This window comes from Priapulus caudatus, unplaced genomic scaffold (genome assembly GCF_000485595.1).
Source record: "Priapulus caudatus unplaced genomic scaffold, Priapulus_caudatus-5.0.1 Scaffold1981, whole genome shotgun sequence".
NCBI lineage: Eukaryota > Metazoa > Priapulida > Priapulimorpha > Priapulimorphida > Priapulidae > Priapulus > Priapulus caudatus.
The window spans coordinates 15,929-33,250 of NW_014579042.1; the positions used below are offsets into that span (position 1 = coordinate 15,929).

Consider the following 17,322-nt stretch of genomic DNA (forward strand, 5'->3'; position numbering starts at 1 on the left):
ATCAGTCTAGCGCGACAGCCTAACTTACCTACGCAGGAGGCAGGCATCTTGACCTAGTCTTAGGATCCCACAGTGTGCGGCAGAAGCGCCTTAGTCCAGCAATTCTGGATATCAGCGCACACTGACCCCCCCCCCCCCCCAAGTTAATCGAAAATAATCACATGAGCCGGAGAAATGCTCTAGATCAATTTCACATACCGTTTTTCCAAACGTTGAAACGACAGCTAGCAGCAGCTTTGCATATTTGATGCTGCTACACAGGCGTGTCGACTCTTGCAACAGTTTAGCTGCTAGTTTACGCTGTAGTGTCTCATCTAGACTCGGTTGTCCACTAACAATCAACTGCACAATTGGGACGACCTCATCAGTCCACAAATACATCGGCTCCAACGTGTAACTGTATGAAATAAATATTTCATTGGCTCATTACGATAGACTGTCTTCGTTGAAACTTTTAGCGTGTAACCGTATGAAATAAATATTTCATTGGCTCATTACGATAGACTGTCTTCGCTGAAACTTTTAACGTGTAACTGTATGAAATAAATATTTCATTGGCTCATTACGATAGACTGTCTTCGCTGAAACTTTTAACGTGTAACTGTATGAAATAAATATTTCATTGGCTCATTACGATAGACTGTCTTTGCTGAAACTTTTAACGTGTGCCTTACCACAGTAATCATGTTGTGAAGCAAAATCTGCTAAAAAGTGTATTATTTTAAGGCATAGCATTTTAATTAACACTATTACATTATAATTATATCAATGGGTAACTAATTACATACATACCTAAACACAAAGGTTTTGCTTTCACTGAGTAACGTGTCCTTCACAAGTCTAGCGATCAAGTCACATTGTACAGCACCTACAAAAAATAACAAATTATGGACTGAATCAGATACTAGTACAAGCCCCTAAAACAATTTCCACATTATTTAAAATACCTATTTAAACACGTGGTACTGGACAAAAGCAATGTACCATGTCATTACAAATGCATAGGTTGACATCTTCTGTGAAACTGTGTCAATAAGCAAACATATGTGACAATGAGTAAACTCTGAAAGGATCCCATAGCAATTTATGCCAAGGCTTAACACCATCTCCATTTTCAACAGCCATACGTTCCCAATTTCTAGTTCATGTGATGGGCACAGAATGTTACAATACTTGAGTATAATAGAATAGAAAACTAAAAACTTTATACAGCCTGTGGTCTAACGTGTTTAACGTCTACTTTAACACGTACCAATAGCATTATTTTTAAAGCAACTGAGAATCACCCCTTCAGCAACCTGCTTCTGAAACTGCTTTGCAAATGAGCCTATTGTTGTCATGAGGAGTCTCGATGGAGTGTGCTGCAACCCTGCTACCTGATGAACAGAGAATAACACGCTTGCTAAAGAGCTCTATCCTGCTCCACCTTCCACATGCACACTCTAGTTACACTAGAATTCCATAACAGAGCAGATAGATTCATAAGCATCATAATGGCGATATTTATTCTGATGTAAATACCACTATAAAACCTAACCCTATAACTGGCACCAACAGGTACATGAAAGATGTTAAACCACATGCAAGATGTACCTTTAGTCATACCAAGATATCTTGGTGGATGCACAAACCTTGGGGTAAATTGCCTGTTCGCAAAACTGCACACATGCCGAGTAACTCATGTCTGTGTGTTGATCTCTTAGGTTGGTGCAGATTCCCGCAAGTTGCTTTACATCGACAGAATCCAATTGCAAGAACTTACATAGATGCGAAACCTGCAGACATGCACACGCATAATATAAGCAATGGTACACCAAATGAATTAGGAAACCCAGTGCATCAATTCCTTTATTTCATGACAAAGCACTTTTTCGGTTTATGAAAAGTCATATTTACACTGTAAGTGCCCATGCTTGGTAACCAACACTGTAGAATAGTTAGGTCATATCTTTTGGCTACCAGAGACTCAATGTGCCAAATAAAACATAGCTAGCTAATTGTGTACGACTGGTCATGTAAGAGGCTTATTTTTTGAAGGTGAGACGGTTTGTATCTGGACTTAAAAGGTGACTAAGCGATCATTGGGAACCTCACATGAACATAAGCAGTGTACATGTTTGCTAGTCGTAGACTAGTAGTGCGGTCACACAATTCACCATGACTTTCAAAAACCGTTCGACTCATTTCCTGTCTTTACTAGGTACGGATAGCTAGGTTATTTACACTTGTGCAAGCCTATTCAAATGCGCAGCAACTGTGATTAGAAAATTATCTACCTGTGACGGTGACACGCTTGAAAGGAGATTTGCTACCTCAACAATACAGCTGCCATCAGTGCCTGCACTGTTTAGGGAATCACGTAGCTTTGCAGCTCCGTCGGCAACACCACAGTCTAATCCAATCTCACTTTCACTGTCATGGTTCACTTTCTGGTCTTTATTATGATTGCCATTTTCTACTTGGCACACTTCCAGGGCCACCGGCAATGGTTTTGGTTCAAATCCATTAATGTTACTGAGATCATTGTCCCCTTCAATAAAACAGAATTTTAGACCTTTTGCTAGACCACGAGTCTATGGCAACCCTGTCAGCAATCGCCACAAATGGGGAATTGGCCATGGTGAATTTTAATTTGATATATTCTGGTTCTAAAAACTTACAAAGCCATTTTTGTAAAATGTTCTGGTTGCGACTAGATTTCACATTGAACCTTGTAAAGGATTCATTGTCTTTTTGCATCAATTTTACTGTGGCTACATCAAAAAAAGGTTGTACACTCCTGTGCTAGACAACCTGGGTACGAGTATATTACGATATATGGCATATGAGTATATGGCATTCTGCATCTGTATCTGGTTAGAAGCTCACTAGGCTACTGAGCACAAGTACTCCTGCAGGTTGTATTACCATTTGTCAATTTTTACTTTTTATTTCAGTATATTCTCAATTTTGGTGCCACTTGCATCGCTTTTACTGTAAGTGTAACTGAATGAAGCAAGGTTTAATAAAATGCTCGCAAATATAAACGAAGACAAAGCGTACCTAACTTCCTCTTTTTACTAGAAATCTCTGCGTCGGCAAATGAATTACTGTTGATTTCTGCTAGTGAAGCCGTATTAATACTATTACTAGTAGTAGTATTAGTATTATTATTGTACAAGTTTGGAGATGAACACGCAAGACGTCGCCATACGCTGACAAAATTTAATGATTTACGGCGCAATTTATCAGTAACTGATTTGGCTAAATCTATATGTCCACTTGTGAACTTGTACGTCTGCATGATAACTAATCAGAGAATTGGATGTTGTTGTTTGATCACAACGTTAACAACGTTGACAACGATGGTAACGTTAACAGTAACAGTAACTGATTTGGCTAAATCTATATGTCCACTTGTGAACTTGTACGTCTGCATGATAACTAATCAGAGAATTGGATGTTGTGGTTTGATCACAACGATGACAACGTTAACAACAATTTCAAAACACTCGCGCAAATTCCATGATGAAACACGGCTCAGCGGTTATAGCGCCATCTATCATCTCGAATAGTATAGCAGCCCTGTGTCACTCCGCCCTTACAATTTATAAGTACTGTATTTAAATACAAAAAACCAACTTAGCTTGCCATCTTTTATTTCATTGCTTTTATACGCAAAGAACTGTATTTATTTAAAACTGTAATATACAAATGATAACAATACGTAATATAATTATCTAAAGTATAACAGCACTATATTGCGCAAGTCGACAATGTGGGTAACGTGTTTACAATTCGCTGACGTACTATTTTACTGACTAACCAACCGAGAGAGAAGACATTATGAAAATATGAATCAGTGGTTTAAATGCGTCAAACTAGTCGTACTTCCGTATTTCATCATAGGTAGCATATTTAAATGGTTATGCGTTACTTTAAGCAAGCTAGATGGATATACCTATGAAAATATAGACTATATTGTAGGTGCTTATAAATCGTCAAAACGACATGGCCATGACTCACTGCCGCTGGTTCCGTATGTTTTATACGAAGTGCAACGCAATCCAACGTCATTGACTAGTAGCATCGCATCATTAGTAGGATAAGCATTGACTTGGTTTTACAGAACGAAGGATCTTATTTATTATATCATACGCTATCGATTCTGTCACAGTCGTACATGTTAATGCATGACCAATGATGAACAATCAATCGGCGGCAATGAAACCACTTCATAAGGACGAACGTGATCCCGTGTTTCATCTACACAATGTCGACGTGTGGCCTATAAGCGAGCTGCTGCTGAAGGCAAACGACAGATCGAAGCCTAACATGGATGTGAGAAAGCCAATATTTGCACGACTTGACGACAGGGGTCAACTGACTGGAAGAGAGAAATTGGGTATTTCTGCGGCTCCCGGTACAGGAAAGATGGACTTCAATATCGGGCATTATTACTCTCGATGTGCATCGCTGCATGTTCAGGTGAAGGATCCTCATGGTACACAGGGTTTTTGCAACATGAAACTCGTTGGCGGAAATGCTACTCCAACGCAAGGGCACGTAGATTGGAAAAGGCCCATGGAATACCATAATATTGTGCCGAGCATATCATTTGCATCAATTCTAAAGAAACCCCCGTATGTAGACCGTTTTGTAGCGCAGGGCTATTCGGGCAGTATGCAGCCGTCGCATTATAATGATATCGTCAGAAATGCAAAGCCACACAGTGGTCAAGCCGAAACTGCACATGACAGAACACAAAGTTGTGTGGATGGCAAGCATACCAAACGTGGGTCGTCAAGGTTTGGTGATAATAACGGCAGAAATATGAACACTGTGATAGGAAATGGAGCCAAGTCTTCGATAGATGTCCCAGGAGCTGAAAGTAGTGTCTCATCCAAAAGACGCCAGCTTCATAGACACTCGAAGTTCGCAAATGGGAAACCACCTCACGAGAGGGGGAAAGGTTCTCCGAGTTCATGTACAGATAAGAAGTCCGAAATTAGTAACAATGCAACACGCTCACATACATCAGGCAGTGCAAGTAACCAGCGCAAACGTGTGGGTGGTGATGTGGTTAACACAGGTAATCGTGGTGCAGCTTCTGAACGGAAAAGTGCTCCGAATTCGTGTACAGATAAGCGGTCCGAAATTAGTAACAATGCAACATGCTCACAGACTTCAGGCAGTGCAAGTAACCAGCGCAAACTTGTAGATGGTGATGTGGTTAACACAGGTGGTTGTGGTGCAGCCATTGAATCGAAAAGTGCTTCTGGTCGTAAGCGAAGGCGTAGGAAGAGGAGAGGCACTCCTAATGTTAACTGGAATAGAAGAAACGAGAAAACACCTTTGGCAGAGCTGCAAAAACCAGAAGGCACGCTGGAAAAATATGACTGTTTTGATGGAAAGAGCATCGCTGAGAATCGGACATCCGAAAATGAACCGACTGCAGAGCCGATCCCCACGACACAGCGAAGTTACGCTAACGTCGTGACGTGTGCTCGGACCGCGTCGCCGCCACATGCAATTATGAAGACGCTACAGTCTGACAGCAAGTTTGACATTGACAAGCTGGACGGGCTCAGTCGAAACATGAAAAAGTACGATCGCGAAAATTTGGTGCGACGGGACGAGAAATTGTCGGCAAGCCCTACGACGAGGTTGCAGGTCAGAACTAACGTGAGCAGTGCCCTCTACTGTTCACAAACGAGGAATGATAGTGTACCCACGATACGAGGAAACCACGTTGTCATGTTGCAAAGGCCTCCGACGCCTGAATTCCCCACAGTGAGGAGTGCGCACGCTCTCGTACCGCCCGCAATGAAGAGGTCAACGCCTACCAACAGATTGCCGTCGAAAGACGTGCCGTCAAACACGCCGTCCGTTCTACCGATCGTAAACAGTGAAGCGGAGAGACCGGTTGCTGCTGCGCTGAAGGATCAACTCATAACGAAGCCGAGCAGCGTGTCGGTCGTCTGTGTCGTTGCATCCGTTCCTGCTCAGAGCCTACGTCGGCCCGTGACAGGACGAGCAAAGGCCTCGTTGACCACGCGAGGAACGCAGACGAACATCAGTCAGGTCGCGAACGCGCCGCTGTTCGTTCACGTCGCGTGTCGACCCGCGAAGCAGAAAAAGCCGTCGGCGAAGAAGCTCTGGCAGGGGGAGCTACGCGAGCTGGTGGCAGGGGGCGCCACGTCGGTGGCTGCACCGCCGCCGCAGCAGCAGCATGATCTGTGCGAGGCTGCGGTGCAGTGCGACATAACGCACGGCGAGGCGTCGCACGTCAGTTATGTGCAGCACTTCCCCGCGGCGACGGCGGCGCCGAAAGACGCGGCATCTCCGCGGTTCGTGGCGCAGTCGGGGCCAAGCGAGAGCCGACGCGGGCCGTCGAGCCTCGAAGCCCGCGCGCTAACTGACGACGACGACGACGATGACTACGTGATCGCCGACGGTGCGGGTCGGCGCGCGGCGAGCGAAGGCGACCTCGCGCGTGCCGCGTCGCCGCCGCCGGCCGCGAGAAAGACGTACACGAACACGGCTCTCAGCTTCATACTCGGCGCGTGCAGCGATGACAGCGACTTCAACGACGACTGGTCGTCGGAAGCGGAGTCCGAGGCGGCGGCGGCAGCAGGGGGGGACGACACGGAGTGGCGGTGCATGTTCGAGCAGCATCCTCTGCTCGGCGGACTGATGCTGAGGTCGAGCCGCGGCCTCGAAACCTCGGCTAGCATGCCCTCGCTGCATGTGGCGAGCGACTCCTCTAGTCCACCCCCTAGCAAGCCGACTGAACGAGGGCTCGGCGAATCGGCCGGGACGGCGGAAGAGTCTAATTCGAAGAAACAGGTAGCCAGTCAGTGATGCTAGTGACATGGTTTCGTTTCTAGTGCAAAATGATTTCTTGTTTGCAGTAATGCAAAGCTAGCATTTGGGAGTTAGTCTAGTTGTTATTATTGTACAAGGTTGATACCACACAAATATTATGAGATTGACGTGAGGTGAATCAGATGCGTAATGCTATTCCTGGCCCGAATATTCGAATTCACTAAAGCATGAGTAGGGGAAGGGTGCGGCATGCTGAGAGCATGACCTTTCTATGTTTATGATGTATTTACGTGTTGTTGTTTATTGCGTTTCAGGTGAAATTTGCCAAAAATCTTGTGAAGATACATCCAATCATCTGTTGGGCGCATGCATACAGAGCAGCAAGGAAAGGACCGTGGGAGGAATATGCTCGTGACCGGTAATTACAGTGCTAGCACGCCTGCCGGATGCTCTTTCAATGTTGGCAGCGATGAGCTGGGATCTTTGGCTTTGCGAAATATCACGATGACCTTAATCATAAAGGATTTGCATTTGGACATTTCAGTTTTGTTGCAGTGATGTTTTGAGCATATGTTTGCAATGGTGTTTTGCAAAGCCGATGGTCCCTGCTTATCCCTGCCAACATTGAAAGCGTATCCGGCAGTCGTGCTAGTACTGCATTTGCGGTTGTAAGAATGACCGTCTGACAGGGTAATTTGTAAAATGTTTTCTAAATTCTGGCTAGAAATTACATCAGGAATAATGCCAATTTAGCTGCCCTGGGGTAATTGAGCCACTGAGACACAACAGAGTACAAATGTAGAAGAGATACCTTCTAGTATGGTGTGAGACGTCGCTATAAAAAGTAAGGATGGTATGTCACTTGAGAGCTTGTGGGGAGGCGCCTCATGCTGCGAGTGAAGAAATGTGCATTTGAGTGCAATTTCCTCACTAGGTGCTGCTGCAGCGTTATGGTTGCATTGAAGCGTGACCATAGCAGGGCATAACATTGGCCAAAATGTGAGCAGACCCACCCGAAAGTTTAAACAGGCCCTTACAAGTTTGAACCGGCCATAATTTTGTTCAATTTATTCCATTATTAATAAAAGTATTAGCTTTATGTTTATAAGGCATACTCGTAGTATTTCAGTATTTCATTGCTATCAGTGGAGGTTTACTTGTTTGACAGGAATTGCTGGAACATGATTTACTTCTTAGTAGTCACTAAGTAAAAACTATTCGGGAAATTGGTAAATATTGTTGATATAAAGGCAAGATAGGCAGAAAAAAATTATAAGCCAAGTGGACTGATTATATGGAGGGTTGAACCGGCGACTGCCGGCAAAATAGCGCTACTTTCGCGCACTGCCATAGCGCTGCAGCCTTTGCATGTGGTTTGTTCTGAGACGAAGCATGTAATAGAGATAGGCAGTCAGAGAAGCTTCTTAAGAGTTGTTTTTAAAGAGTGGGAGAATTTCATGACGAGGACATCCAAAATGTGGAGTAAAATTTTGATGCTATTTGGGATGTATTGGGTACTACTTTGCGATGCATATAAATTCACTATTCTTACGCATGTTTCTTTTATTCAGATCTCGATTCCAGCGCCGAATTTGTACATTGGAACCGACTCTCGCGAAACATGTTAATCTTCAACACCGGGATGCGGTCTACAAGAGAATGCAAGAGTGTGAGCAGGAGCGTGATTAATGTTACTGTCTGAACAGTGAACTTTCGTAAACTTTTTTTAGTTGGCATAATTTTTGAGTAAGGGGGTAGATAATGGCAAAATAAGAAATCATTTAAGGATGGCCCAACTGACTGGAAAAATATTAGTTGGTCTGCATTGCTTATAATGACATTGCATGTCAAGTCGAAGAATTTTGGTAGCGATGCTACAGATTCACTATCCATGAGTATTTGGGTAAAAGCATAAAGTCAGTAGGTAATCGTTATGATAAACAGTCTATATATTTCCAACAAACACGGGTGTGAAATTTGAGCAAAGTTCTAAAGCAGTGTTCCCCTTTCTTGAGTGTTTACTACAATGCTTTGTAAGTTGTATATAAATGCTGGTTCATGGACACAATTGCAATTTATTCGAATTTGGGATTAGACCCGAGTAAGCCAGTTCGCTCTTAACCATTGAGCTATGTCTAATATAGCCCATAGTGGAACAACGATCGTTTACATTACCCCACAAACTACCAGCCCTTTCCCCTGAACACTGGGTTGTGATAAAGACAGTAGAATTCATGGTGAAACACCCATCCTAATCATCTCGACTTGCCACTTGTTACATGTTTATTTAAAAATGTATTCTTTCGGAAATGTAAAGTTTGTCAGAAACCATATAAACAAATTTTTATAGTTTTTCAAAAGATTTATACTGGTGATGCGTGTGCGTTGTTATAATTTGTTATTTGTATTAAAATAGTATACACATGATATGTGATGGTTTTGTACGATGCTGTTGACTAAATCAGGATGTCAGAATGTGCGTTCTCTTACTGACAGTGTGATAATTTCAGATGGACATCTGCAATATGTAAAATTACAGGTGTTTTAACCAGGGTACCCATTTCTATTATTAACTATGTGTATGTAGAATAAACAGCAATAGAGTTGAGCATACTAGAGACTAGTACAATCTGAATGATATTTAATATATGGATATATAAAAGAAATCATTTGACAAATAAAAATATACTGTCATTTACACAATGTTTCAAGATTTTCTAACACACTGAAAATCAAAATATAACTTATTACATTACAGAAGTTTAAGTTTACCAATATATTTGTGCAATTGTTCCACAATATAAAACTACACTTGTAATTAGGCAGGCCTTTAACCATGCAGTGTTCAACATTGCATCCTTCTATTTACACTTTAATGCTTAGAGGAAATTTATACTTGACTTCTGGTGATGAAAACCAAGACCATCAATGCAAGAGTTGGGAATTACTTTGCTCATGGAAATGCTCGTGATTATAAAACAATGGAAACCTGCATATATATGTTTCTTCTATCATGTAAAGATAAGCAGATATAGCAACTTGAATTTATTACTCCAGAGATGGTGAATTTTGAAGTTCCAGAAAATTGGAAAATATATTAATCTGGAAAGAGACGTTGGCAAAATGCACTGGAAAATCCTCCAGATAACATCCTCCTATGTTGCAGTTAGATTAGTGACGCTTACCTCTATATATATTACATTAAATTGCTCACATTGAATGTACATATCGGATCACAGGTTATATCATGGTCAACATCAGCTAGTGTTTGTTCGTCTGCGTATCGTGTACTTGGCCTTTTGAAGTTGTGAAAGAAATATCTTCATCTTGGTGCTATCTGTTACCTTTCTCACGCAGAACTAAAATTCAAAGATTTTGCCCATTAGCTGATGCTTGATTTATGCAGTACACTAAATATCATATAACTAAATATATAATACTATATATTGAATCCGAGCCCTTTTGTTGTCTTGCCATATAATGTTTTAACACTTGACAGAAGCCATGCCATGCAACCTGTATCACATTACATTCACTCTTTTGTACGACTACCATTCACGCTACCCACCGTTACAAAATCTTATTTACCACGCTCACTCGCGCAGTGCGTATAGAAAACCCACCGTAAAGGCACTGTAAGCTGCATTTATAAGGAAATCAAAGTAAAGTAATAGAGCTAGCTAAGCAACATTATTATTGATTAGATAGCATACCTCATTTGCTCCAATAGCACTAATCACAGCACTGATTTTACCAATGTCTTTGCCTTCCAAGAAAATCGCATTTCCCCGATGAAACCTGAAACGATGAAAATTACATTTCCAACTAATAAAATCGGTAATCCATTAACAACCAACAAGATGTAATCAGCAAAATCCCACAGGAATTCGAAGTAGGAAATAATCCTATGAACTCACAATCAAGAGCTCTTCTCGTTGAAAAATACGCACGAGTCTAACAAATCACTGAACCACTAATAATAAATCACAGCCGTAATTAATGCAGATATATAAAGTCAGAAAGAATTATCGCAAGCTAACAAACGTACCACTTCTTTTCATAGAAAAGTTTCCCATCTTCTATTCGGTATTCTGGTTGTGTGTCTGTAGATATACCTGCATAACAAAAATTGACATGATTGTACGTGATATTACACGAGAGGGCCGACTCCCAGTAAATCTCCACCCTCGAAAGACAACGATGTAAGACGAGTGAAATGACGCGCACGATCGCACGCTGTACGTACTCGGATTTGGCTTCTTCACGCCGGTCGACGACAATCCTTTGCCCTTGGCGATGACCTTCATGTCGTCGGCTATGTCTGTGTCGCTGAGCACGATGTTGAGCGTGCTGACGCCGTTCTTGCGGCCGACCTTGTTAGCGATGGGCGGCGGGTCGTGCGGCCTCCTTCGCAGCTTCCTCGTCGTTACTGGCTTCACTTCCATAGAGTCTGAAGCCACGGAGATCGTCATGACAACGACAGCACGCGACAGCATCATGTATAGAATTATATATATATCATATTACGGCGTGTATAGAGAGAGCAACAACCGTACCGAGGCGTCACGAGCTCAGATGGTAAACAGTGGCAGTCTCAGTTACGATAAGCGCCACTAGATGGCAGCAGCGACTTGTGTAGCACTTTTGAGTTTCTCCACGCTTTAGGTCAAATAAAGTCACAAGTTGGAATATGACGGACTATACGAGGATACATGTGCAGTGATTGTAAGGCCTAACTTAGGCACGACATACTGAATAACATGCTTTTTGCACTGTCCTTTTTTAACCGAAATTCAGTGCATTCAGAGCCCCCATCAGCATCATTTTTGGCTCAAAAACAAAGCTTTACATTTGTTACAAGAATGACAATGAAAAGAAGGCTGCAGGTGGATTATGAATGAAGGGGCAGCTTTAAATTTGAACGAAAATAAAATCTCAAAAATTGTGATTCACTCAATTGTACCGATCATCATTATCCATTATTAGCAATAATTTTCTATGAGCAAGCCTCTCTGGGAACAGTATAGTACGATACTAAACAAGTAGCAGTATCAGCAATGAATTTAGTTTGGTGCAATAGTGACACTAGTGCGGAAACAAATAAATTTGTTCCAGAGAATTTGTCCCTGCTCAATACTGGACAAAGAAGGTAAGGGAGAAGTAAGTTCTTCACACCTCCAGTCAGTTCCATAGAATGCCGCTCGCCGTCAACCATTCTCTTTTTCTCGTCCAATTCGATTATGAGGTTCTCCTTGAGCTCAATCTTCTTCTCCTCAAATTCCTTCACAGCTGCTTTCTTCTCATTTATGTACTCTTGGTCGATTGCCGTGACCTAATAAAGTTTTCATGAAATTAAATACTGCTCACAACATTCCAAAACGTGTCAGTGAAATCTTTTAACACGTGGAATTGTTTAGAAGACACGTACAACTTTTGTTTTTGCTCAGTAAGAGATCAACAGTATTGTGCAACATGTTCTAAGTTGTACTATTAGCTGGAGTTGGAGATTACATTGAGTGAATTTGATTTCTGCATTTACAGTAATTGTTTATCTGGTGCATAATTTAACAATTATTAAAAACTATACACACAGCATAGGCATGGTATATCTCTGCAAGTCGCTTCCTCTCACGATACTGGACCTCCAGCTTCTTCAGCTGCTTGTTATACTCAATATGACTGCCTTCTTGTAACTGCTTTAGCTGAGTCTTCAATGATGCTAGCTTATCCTGGTACATCCTAGAGGAAACAACGAGGGGACAGAATGAACATGAACGATGTTCAGATATAGGACTCCACACATTCAGACATCAGACATAGGCAGTAGGAATATAAAATCTCAGCTCCATGTAATGTTATATTTGTACCATAATTACTTTTACAAAATTACAACCTTTAGTGACACATTGGAGAAAAATTTACGATTTCATTCTGATCGGATTCACCATACATGAAGAGAGATGGAATGTTTTGCACATTTGCCATTTACTTATCAATGCTGATAGGGTCTATGTCCCCCAGGGTACTGCCGGAACGTACCCTGGGTACGGTCCGGTATACCGGAACGTACCCTGGTAGCTATCTAGCTGATATGGTTAGGGTTAGGGTTAGAGTTAGGGTTAGAGTTAGGGTTAGGGTTAGGAAGTAGGCGTAGGCGACTCCCTAGACTCGTTAGTGGAGTAGGCGAGGTACGGTCCGGCATATTTGATAGTTACCAGGGTATGTTCCGGTATACCGGACCGTACCCAGGGTACGTTCCGGCAGTACCCCGGGGGACATAGAAACTACAACCTTTAGTGACACATTGGAGAAAAATTTACGATTTAATTCTGATCGGATTCACCATACACGAAGAGAGATGGAATGTTTTGCACATTTGCCATTTACTTATCAATGCTCATAGCGTCTATGTCCCCCAGGGTACTGCCGGAACGTACCCTGGGTACGGTCCGGTATATCGGAACGTACCCTGGTAGCTATCTAGCTGATATGGTTAGGGTTAGGGTTAGAGTTAGGGTTAGGGTTACGGTTAGGGTTAGGAAGTAGGCGTAGGCGACTCCCTAGACTTGTTCGTGGAGTAGGCGAGGTACGGTCCGGCATATTAGATAGTAGTATTTAGTACCAGGGTACGTTCCGGCAGTAACCTGGGGGACATAGACCCTATCAGCCTTATCAATCTCTATACATTCGTCTCTGCCCCACGCTAGTTCAGCTTGATGAGTACAATCGTATAAGGATCACACTTACTGTTCCTTAATTTCTGTAAACTCTTCTTCCATCTTAACCATATCTGTTTCACTTGCATCCTCTGTGCCTAAATGGACAAGTAGTGAAGTACCGGCGTTAGTATGTGGTATTGGTAATCAAATTCAATAACAAAACAAAAAGCTACCTATCAGTATCAGACACAAAATATCATTAACACTGTAAATTGTAATGACGATTACAGTCACCCGGGAAATTCCGATAAGATGGTAAAACATGTGTAACGTAGTAATTTATTACTACTAGTATGTACATGCATTACAATTTACATCAAATGAAATCATCTTCAATGTCGCTCTGCTGCTGCTGTTGTCCGTTGCACTGTTGTTGTCATTGTTGACATGATTGTTGGTGTTGTTGTATTGCGCGTGCTGTACGGTGTACACAATGCAGTTGCTATTAAAATTCATTAATATATAAAAAGAACCTGAATCAGAAGCTAGATCTTTGCAGTACTCCCTGTCAGACAAATCACTCTCGTCGTCGTTGAATTCGTACTCGTCACGAAATCCTGAAAAACTACTAGCCATTTTGAGATGCGAAAGCTGGTTGCCTCCAGCCATACAGAGTTCGGCTGGTTATTCGCCTGCTCAATGCAACAAAAATTAGCACACTTTTCGCGCGGTTTCCAACCATAGTTTCCAACAGAGCATTCCAACCATAGAAATAGATAGATAACCTTAGGTTAATAAACTTAATAACCTTAAATTAACTTAACTTAATAATTAAACTTAATTAATAATTTAACTTAACTTAAATTAACCTTAACTTAATAACCTTAGATAATTTTAGGTTATCTATCTATTTCTATGATTCCAACCAACGCACATACGTGGCTGAGATACGTGGTATATACAGCCTAGCTCCAAGAAACGGTATTGCTAGAGTTAGAATACCGTCAATAGGGTTAGAATAACGTCAATAGGTGTATTGACGTTAGTCACACAGCCTGGTCGGGTTATATACAGCCGTGCTCTGTGCTAGCTGGAGGTAGCGTTACCCATGATAGGTGTAATTGAAAATGAAACTGTCATATTATATCTCCATATTATCTTGATATTATGTCCATCAACTAAGTCTTTTTTCTTCTCTGCTTAATTGTAAAATTGAAACTATTTCTTCCGCAATCCGCAGATGATATGGCCGTTTTTGCATGCCTACCACTGTCCAAAAATTATATATTATTTTGCTGAAATTTAAAGTTTATCCTTATTTATCTTAAGTCGATAGAACACACCACATCCAGCTAAATATTGACATGACATGTCTCCATATCAATTTCTCCATTTATAATTTTTCCCGTCTTTCCGAATTTCTCCGAGCATCTGACATGATCTGTTCATGCAAACTCAGTCACTATAGCTGTCAAACGAAATTATGTTAGTCGTTTGGCGTAGTAGGGAGCGCATATCCGCGGGTAGTTTGATATGAAAAATGTAAATTCTAGTGTTTCACCACGATTCATTTAGGGTTGTCAATCTTCCCGAATTTCTCGATTAAAAATCATGTTTAGGTCAGATATTCCCCCAATATTCCTACATTTTACGATAACGCAAGATCAATCTGTGTATGCTTATGTTTATGTAGACTATGTAAGCCTATGCTCATGCAGTATATCTGGCTAACGAAATATTAGGTGAATATATTTGGAATATATATAGGCCTACTACACTGAGCATATATTCATGAGTAAATTGATGTGAAAAATGTCTATGTGTATGAATATCTATACGCATGTGTATAATCTTAAAATGATATTATGATGTGTAATACGTCTGAGTATAATATAAAAGTATGCGCGCGCGTTATGCGATTGTTATAGAATTGGACTGTGCTGCAACCTGGTGGTAACCTTGCGTTACTTGTATCGCAATAAATGATTCAGCGAAACATATGCTTATCAAGAGCTCATAATAGAGAACTCTATTGTGAGCTCTTGATGCTTATACATAACAACCCGGAGAACGGCTTGCCCTTCACATATGGGAAAGCTCTCATTTCAATGAAGATGAAGCACTGATAAAAATATATGCTACTTCATTATTAATAATTAATATTATTATTATTGTGAATCTTTCATCAGCTAGGTAAATTATTCACTGCTGTTTTAATGTTAACCTGTAGGTATACCTGCCTGCCCCGTCTGCCTGCTTGTAAGCGAAATATGTTCAAAGCCTGTTGTCTGTCTGGCTGGCTGCCTATTCGTGCGTTTGGTTGCCTACCTGCACTCCCGCTTTCCATGTTTGCCTGCCCGCCTTCGTCCTGTCTTTCCCACTCAGCCATGTATCTTCCCGCCTGCTTGCCTGCCAGCTCGCCCGTCAGCTTGCCCGCCTGTCCGCCCGCCCGCCTGCCTTCCTGCCTGTCTGCTTGCCTGCCAGCTCGCCCGTCAGCCTGCCCGCCTGTCCGCCCGCCCGCCTGCCTTCCTTTCTTCCTGACTACGTGTCTGTTTGCCTGTCTGCCTGCCTGCTTGCTTGCTTGCTTACCTGCCTGCCTTCGTGCCCGCTTGCCTGCCTGCCCATTTGCCTTCCTTTCTATATCTGCCTACGTGTCTACCTGCCTGCCCATTTGCTTTCCTTTCTATCTGCCTACGTGTCTACCTGCCTGCACGTACCCCTCCTAGACTGCCAGCCTGCCTCCAACCCTGCCTGCCTGCCTCCCAGCCAGCCTGCACACCTGCCTGCTTAGCTACTTACGTGTCTGTCTGCGTGCATGCCTGCCCGCTTGCATTCCTGTCTTCTTGTCGTTCTGCCTGTTCTCTTGCTTTCCTTCCTGCTTGCCTTCCTGCCTGCGTGTGGTCCCGCCTACCATGCAACATTTATCATGATGGATAAGGCGCGCTCGCGTCGTTGAGTGCGTGTGATACGAGCGCACGTTGCAATCGCTGTCATCGATAACTATTAAAGTACAATCTCAGATGCTGTTATCTTTCCGTAGTGGTTTCCATGGCAACCGCGCCACCTGTCTGGACACCTGCTACGCGATAGAGAGAGAGAGTGGAGGCTTCGAAGCATGGCAGCGGAAGCGGGAACCGCGCGAAGAAGGGATGAATCGGAAACCCTCGCACTATAGTAGAGATGGTTTTCCTCCGGCAACGACGCTGACGCAGGAGTGTGACGACGAGCCCTGCGGCGACGCGACGCTCGTGTGCGTCAGCGTCAGCAAAGCTGAGATTTCCGCGCGGCATTCTGCGTCGCGGGAGAGCTGATACTAAATGTCGAGGCAAGCACACAGAACGTAAAGGAAGCATGAACGTAAAGGAAGCATGAACGTAAAGGAAGCACGAACGTTAGGGAAGCATGGACGTTTGGGAAGCATAAACGTTAAGGAAGAATGGACGTTAGGGAAGCATGAACGTTTGGGAAGCATAAACGTTAATGAAGCATAAAGGTTGAGGAAGCATGCACGTTAGAGAAGCATATAGAACGTGAAGGAAGCATAAACGTGAAGGAAGCATAAAAACGAGAAGGAAGCATGCAACGTGAAGGAAAGCGATTGAACGGTGAAGGCGAAGCATGAACGTTGAAGGAAGCTGATGAAGCTAATAGAAGCATGAACGTGAAGGAAGCATGAATGTTAGGGAAGCATGAACGTGAAGGAAGCAAAAGAACGTGAAGGAGCATGTGAACGTGGGGAAGCATGAACGCTTTGAGGAAGCATGAATGTTAGGGGACAGCATGAACGCTGAAGGCAAGCGAAAACAGTGAAGGAACGCATGAGACCGTTGAAGGAAGCGATGAAACGTGAAGGAAG

General features: G+C 42.6%; 3 protein-coding genes across 4 annotated transcripts; 1 reads left to right on the top strand and 2 right to left on the bottom strand.

Annotated features, from left to right (window-relative positions):
- Positions 1–198: 198 nt before the first annotated feature.
- On the bottom strand, positions 199–3,508 carry LOC106818025 (Fanconi anemia group E protein-like; the record flags this gene model as incomplete). 2 transcript variants are annotated; one of them, XM_014822738.1, is given in 7 exon segments in its annotated part: positions 199–397; positions 793–868; positions 1,253–1,376; positions 1,632–1,775; positions 2,277–2,530; positions 3,043–3,247; positions 3,383–3,508. In XM_014822738.1, coding segments are annotated over 7 exon segments (1,038 nt in total), but the record flags the coding sequence as incomplete, so codon positions are not given.
- A 267-nt stretch (positions 3,509–3,775) lies between these two features.
- On the top strand, positions 3,776–9,505 carry LOC106818026. The gene is made up of 3 exons (XM_014822739.1): positions 3,776–6,828; positions 7,122–7,225; positions 8,379–9,505. Exons 1-3 carry the CDS (start codon positions 4,180–4,182, stop codon positions 8,494–8,496), a joined length of 2,871 nt encoding a protein of 956 aa, XP_014678225.1. The 5' UTR covers positions 3,776–4,179; the 3' UTR covers positions 8,497–9,505.
- Positions 9,099–14,142, bottom strand: LOC106818027 (sin3 histone deacetylase corepressor complex component SDS3-like). The gene is made up of 8 exons (XM_014822741.1): positions 14,000–14,142; positions 13,555–13,621; positions 12,399–12,546; positions 11,983–12,139; positions 11,054–11,257; positions 10,856–10,922; positions 10,521–10,605; positions 9,099–10,166 (listed from the first exon to the last, which is right to left on the bottom strand). Exons 1-8 carry the CDS (start codon positions 14,133–14,135, stop codon positions 10,065–10,067), a joined length of 966 nt encoding a protein of 321 aa, XP_014678227.1. The 5' UTR covers positions 14,136–14,142; the 3' UTR covers positions 9,099–10,064.
- Positions 14,143–17,322: the final 3,180 nt, after the last annotated feature.